Below are 6,040 nucleotides of genomic sequence, written 5' to 3'. Positions count from 1 at the left end.
GCTGTTTTTAATTTGTCGAATGATTTTTGACATTCACCACTCCATATGAATTTTGCATCTTTCCTTAAAAGATTAGTTAATGGCTTTGCTATCGCGCTATACGAATTTATGAACTTCCTGTAATAACCACTTAATCCTAAAAATGATTTTATATTTATCACAGTTTTTGGTACTGGAAATTCCATTACTGCTTTTAGTTTACGTTCATCTGGCCCGGAATCGAGGCACACTGGCAGCTAGTATGAATATAAGATGTAACCAAAGGTTATTATAAGAGGACCGTGGTATAGATTTGAGTGTCTGGTTGTGCAGGGGATTCAGTAACCTCTGTGTAACGGGAAGTACGAGGCCGTAACTTGGTGATTTCTTATACCCTTAGTCATGTATCGCAAGCTCGACTCCCTGCGCGCCCTAGTGACGTACCACATCCCGTGCTGAGGGGTACACTGGGCGCCCAAGCGCCATGCAGTGGCCCAAAGCATACCGTTTTTACGGGTATTTCGTGAGTTTCGCGAGAACGTCGGCGGCCCCAGGGCAACAATCCCGATACTCCCACAACCTCCTCGGGGCCATCCACATAAGTACCGGGTGCGCGGCCATCACGCGGGCCCAGGGACAACCAAGGACGCGCCTGACCGTCGGGCGTGCGGACCATAGTTAATCAGAGTACCGTTTGCACGGAAGGGCTCTCTGATTCCCGAGGAACAATATTTTGGATTCCGTAATCCAGGTACTCCAATGAACTTTTTCCCGCTAGCGCAAGTATCGGGTTAGGCTGTTACGTCTGTCCACGATACTGCCTTAAGATGAGCGGTATAGTTTTTTCGAGCGGGTAGCCGTTCCCGCACCGGGTGTTCTCCGGGTTTTTTGATGGCTGGCAGTAGATGGCTGGTTCGGCGTTGCTACTTGCACCTGGTCACTCGCATCACTGATGCGAGCTCTCGATCGAGTTTTGAGTGGTAATGAACCGGCGTGTGGTTGGTGGTCTGCGGGCGGGTTTTTACGTGGTACCCGCACGCGGTTGCTTCGTCCAACCCTTCCGTCTCATTACCGTCTCAACGTCCTCATCGTTACATCGCAAGGTTGCGGGGTTATTACGTTATCTCGTCTTCACACCCGATTTCTTCACTCGGATATTTTGTCCCTTGTGGATAAGAAGGATTATCCCACGTTCTTCTCGGCCTTAGTAAGTTTTACAGGGCCCCACAACTGGAATTTTACTGATATCACTAATATGACTACCAAGTTAACCCTACATCAGAGCCTCCTAGTGTGTCATGAGCGAACACCCTAAGCACCTGGAATACAACCTCGGTGCTTGTCATAAACTCTAAGTCGCACGGCGCTGCAGAGCTGTTAATTTTTTCCGTTAGGTGTTCGCTAAATTTTTCTTTGACGTCAAACGTAACGAGGTATTTCGCCCCGATCGTCGGTTTGATCTTAACGGCTCCAAGTCGAAGGTCCAAAAATGGCCTGGAAAGTTTACCTTTCAGCCAGTAGGTCTGCGACTTGGCCGCGGAAAACGTGAGTTTGCGCTGGTTCGCTCAGAGCGAAGCTCTTCTGAGCAGTTCGTTACCGCGGCTCTCCAGCTCATTCTTTCGTGGAGTCGGTTTCGTGCGGGCTTCCTGATTTCGCTGGAGAATCGCCGGTGACACCGCAGCCGGCAGTAAATTTGAACGATAGGCGGTAAGCGGCCACAGCCGGGCTCGTGGTCCCCTTGACGACGTGCGGTCGCCCGTCAGTCAACCACGGACACGTCAGTCATGACTCACCCTCATGCGGTGTTACGAGTCGGCTGGCGACGGCCGTAACCCCTCCACGGCTCTTGACAAGCCCTTAGGGCTTATGGAAGGTCCGTGGTTGTAAGCCGAGAGGCATCAAAACCCGGGAAAAGAGATCTATGGGACCGTTCTCGCCCATCCCGGGGTCAAAGGACCCAACTCTAACGCCCGTTTCCTCCCTGATAGCTTGTTGGTCTGGACTTACACCATCGGACGTGTCTCCCGGGATCAGGATTTACAGAAGTCTTGCCCCGGTTTCCTCGAGAGAGTCGGTGAAAGTACCATCAGCTCTGCGGATCGACGATGGGAGACTCTGAGACGGCCTTACGCCTCCGGATTTAAGCCAGTTGTAGACGGAGCCCCAGGGGTTTTCGTTACCTGAATCGGTCACGAATGACCGCCAGACGGGACGTCTGGCTTTAAAGCAATTCACTTTGAACCTTTGCTTGTGTTTCTCATAAGAGTTCCGGATCGCCCGCTTGATAAAGGCGTATTTCACGTTTCTCTGTCTCGTTTTCCATCGTCTAAGAGCACTCAATTCTCTGTCCAAGTTCTGATCCCAACAGGGAGGGGGCTTAAGCCTTCTTATTCTCGCTTTGTTCATGCGAGTCTCACAGGATGCCTTTAACGCATCTGTGAGTGCGGACGCACTAGCATCGACGTCTGGGCTTTCCAGATCCGTCATTCTCGCTTTGATCTGGTCCCTTAAGGTCTTACGGAATTCGGGGCCAATTCTTCTTGCTCCAGTCGTACTTAACGAAAGGATCCGCCCTGTTAGCCGGGCGTGCGCTGTTCTGCGTTATGTGGAAACATATTACCGCGTGGTCACTCGACGTCAGACCGTGGGCCTTGCTCCAGTCCTCCACCCTGACTCCACTAGAAGCCAGGGTGATATCCAGGCACGCGGACCCCCGGTTTCTGAACGTCGGCGGGAAGCCGGCTAAGTTGTGGACCATAAGGTTTTTCCGACTTACGAGGTCCACGACAATTTCACCGCGGTCGTCCGTGAAAAGGTCGTGACAAACAGTTGACCATGCATTCACGTCAGCGCAAACAAGCACGCCGCCGCTTACTGCATCCAGGGCGGACTCGAGTCCGTCGGCGTGTGTCTGAGTTGGTTCCGAAAACTGAAAGTACGTTGATATCAACATTAAGCGGAAATTTTCAACTGTAAGCATGGCCACTGCAATATGGGGGGTACTAAGCTTCTGTAAACTCAGGATCCCGACAGCGGGGTTTACAATAACGATCGTAGCCTTAGGCTTGGGGCTGTTCGCTATCACCCTGTACGGGCGTATGTCAAACAGATAGATCCCTTTGCTGTTCGAGGGTTGGTTCTTGTATTAAGCACACGTCAAAGCTTTTTCTCGTTAATAGACCTTCGATTTCATGCATTACGCGTTGCGATCTTGCAGCGTTAATCTGCAGATTAACTTGTACTTTGATTAACGTCCTTGGTTCACTTCCGGCTATTTCGGCAAGACTGCTGGGGTCGGAGTCGATTATGCTTTCGACTGCCTCAGCCGTTCCTTGCATGGAGTCGGTCTCATTACGAGCTAATGCGCCGGGACTAGTCAAAGGTTCGTTTACGTGCAATCTTATCCTGCCTGTTTTCAATGTGACTGACTCATCCTGGGGGCGATCGGCCCCGCTCTTCTCCGCCTCCTTATCCAATGTCCAGAGCGACCTGAGTCGCTACTGGCGATTTGGGGCGAAACGGTGTCCCCTGCCGAAGTAAGGGCAGTGTTCCGCCCGGGCAGGCCGGAAAGCGCCGATATTATTGGATGTAGTGGATTCAAAAGTTGATTCAGCGGGCGTGCAGGTGTCTCTTGTCCCGCACGCCCACCACCACGTCTACCGATGGGGTGCGCCGGCCGGAGTCTCAGTACCCCCGACCTGGTTGTGCAGGGGATATGTGATTTCCACTTAACCGCCTGGCACTTTTAGGGATTCTCACTTTACCGTCCACTGTATGGACACTTTCTAATGCTTCAACCGCTATCGAAAACCAAATTTTCGGTTCAGTTGTAAGAAAAATAATTTTTAAATGATTTATTCAAACACGCGTAAGCTTTATGTTAATTAATAAATACAATATTATATGTAATCAAGTTAATTAGTAAGCATCTTTATAGTATGGAAATAAGACGTAAGAAACATAATACTTAGTAACATAGTAACTTAGTAACTCCTATACAATTGATATTGTTACAAGTGAAGCTCAGCTGTGGACGGACGCCATTTTGTCAGTCGGAAAAACATTTCATATATTGTACAAAATGTATTAGGAATAATATTTTTTATAATGTCTTTATAAATGACTTATACAAAATATATTTTTTATTTTTTAAACAACATATTTAGAAATAATATAATACGATACAAAATAAATCATAATATCATCTTATTTGTCATATGAAATTCAATACAATTGCAATAACTATAAATACTATATTATCAAACATTTATTATCTATAATCTATTATTTTACTATTATGGCAAATTGGTGTCATCATATCATTATAAAAGTAATAACATAATTCTTATGTTCAGTACGGTCAATGGAGTTCTCAAAATAATAGGTACCTGGTTCAATGCCAATTAATTGTAAAATGTTTTAAAATTTAAAAAATATATACATGTAAAATAATCATATTATTATGAAGTACCTATTTATATATATGTGTATTTAAAATTTGTTTAGAATGAAGTTTGTGGGCTTTAAACTTATTTTTATCATCGCATTGTCCTTAATGGGATCGGTTGTTAATTCGGAAGAAACTAGCGATTTCAAACTACCTACTAATTTCAAACCCATCAGCTATGAACTAAACGTGACCACGTACTTGGAGGATAAATTCGTGTTTGAAGGAGTAGTCGGTATTCGTGTGAGTACGCAACATACTACTTCCAGTATATTACCATACTCACAATAACTAATAATTATGTTATATTTTCAAAAGGCATAATGCCTTGAAATTTATGAAATATCATAATAACGTCACATAATATATAATTAATATATTTAGATGACATGCGTAGAAGCTACCGATACCATAGTGTTGCATTCGACCAGTTTGAACATCGATACCAAAAGTGTTGTTCTGGCCAACGGCGGTGAAAATGTCATCCCAGTGAGCAGTGTGTCTTTTGATCCAGATAAAGAATTTATGCACGTCAAGTCAACCGTAAACTTTAAGCCCTGTGACGAATTCGTGCTGACTATATCATTTACCGGGAACCTCACCGACGATTTAGTAGGTTACTATAGAAGTAGCTACGTAGACAAGGAAAGTAATCAAACGAGGTTTGTTATTACAAACATTTTAATACAATGCACAGCACAAGTCATAAAAAAATATTTTTTGTGATTTTGTTTCTGTCTATTGTTGTGTAAGCCCCGAAACTGCTTGCGCAGGGATCACTAGTATATAGTGGGTTTCACTGATTTCTCACGACTTGTCGTTAATAAACAATGGTCGCGTATTTATTTTGATAGAAAATTATCACGTAATTAATTACACTGATGACAACGATCTAGTAATTACACTGATAACAACGATCGCGTATTTTTAAACCAAAAGTTTGACATGTTTCGAACCGCTAACGCACGGACTGAGATATAATGGACTGGAAACGACATGGTGAGCGGGTGACACGGGACGGCCCGCAAAAGGTTTCTATGTTATCATCAACACTCATAATCGAATGTTTTCAGCGCTATCAGTGGTTTTATTTAGTATCACATTTAGTATCTCAGTCCGTGTTTTATACAGATGGCGCTGTAAACTCTTGATTATGGTTGCGACCCCCCGAATTTGCTTCTCGTACATATTTTCGAGGCCACTGATAAGCTGCTCGTATCCAGTCCATTAAATATTGGTCCACGCGCTAACGCGAATCATGTTTTTTATTCGCGGCGGCGCTGATAAGGAGCTTCGTTCTAAAATAACAAACGTCGTTTTAATAAAATGGCTCAATTGATTCCCCTGATATTCTATCATTACTTTCAATCGCTAGTCCATCATTTAATTCTAGGCAATGCATAATATTTAAAAATAATTTCCATAGAATTATATTTAAATCCTACATTTTTTTTATCTTATTATTTAGATATGTTTTACTTATAACTTATTAATTTATTATATGTACAGTTTTTACTATTGAATTACTAGTTTTATTATATATTACTAACAAAAAAAAAAAAAAAATTTAAAAATTAAATTAAATTTAAATGTTACAAAAAATATTACATTACA

At 43.8% G+C, this 6,040-nt stretch overlaps 2 protein-coding genes across 8 annotated transcripts in view; one reads left to right on the top strand and one right to left on the bottom strand.

Moving 5' to 3' along the window:
- The window catches only part of LOC100574012 (aminopeptidase N), a 154,184-nt gene that overhangs the window by 77,906 nt on the left and 70,238 nt on the right, over positions 1 to 6,040 (bottom strand). The window lies entirely within an intron of this gene.
- The window catches only part of LOC100169117 (aminopeptidase N), a 40,858-nt gene that overhangs the window by 3,751 nt on the left and 31,067 nt on the right, over positions 1 to 6,040 (top strand). For 6 of the 7 annotated variants that reach the window (XM_029492720.1, XM_029492716.1, XM_029492712.1 and 3 more), the window contains exons 2-3: positions 4,486 to 4,669; positions 4,811 to 5,088. In XM_029492720.1, the coding sequence (XP_029348580.1) occupies positions 4,487 to 4,669; positions 4,811 to 5,088 (461 nt within the window). In that variant the 5' untranslated portion in view covers position 4,486. Of the gene's footprint in view, positions 1 to 4,317; positions 4,364 to 4,485; positions 4,670 to 4,810; positions 5,089 to 6,040 lie in introns of those variants that run through there. The other variant, XM_029492714.1, reaches the window with a different exon arrangement.

Source organism: Acyrthosiphon pisum, chromosome X, assembly GCF_005508785.2.
Source record: "Acyrthosiphon pisum isolate AL4f chromosome X, pea_aphid_22Mar2018_4r6ur, whole genome shotgun sequence".
Taxonomy (NCBI): domain Eukaryota; kingdom Metazoa; phylum Arthropoda; class Insecta; order Hemiptera; family Aphididae; genus Acyrthosiphon; species Acyrthosiphon pisum.
This window is presented reverse-complemented; position numbering and strand designations above follow the sequence as displayed.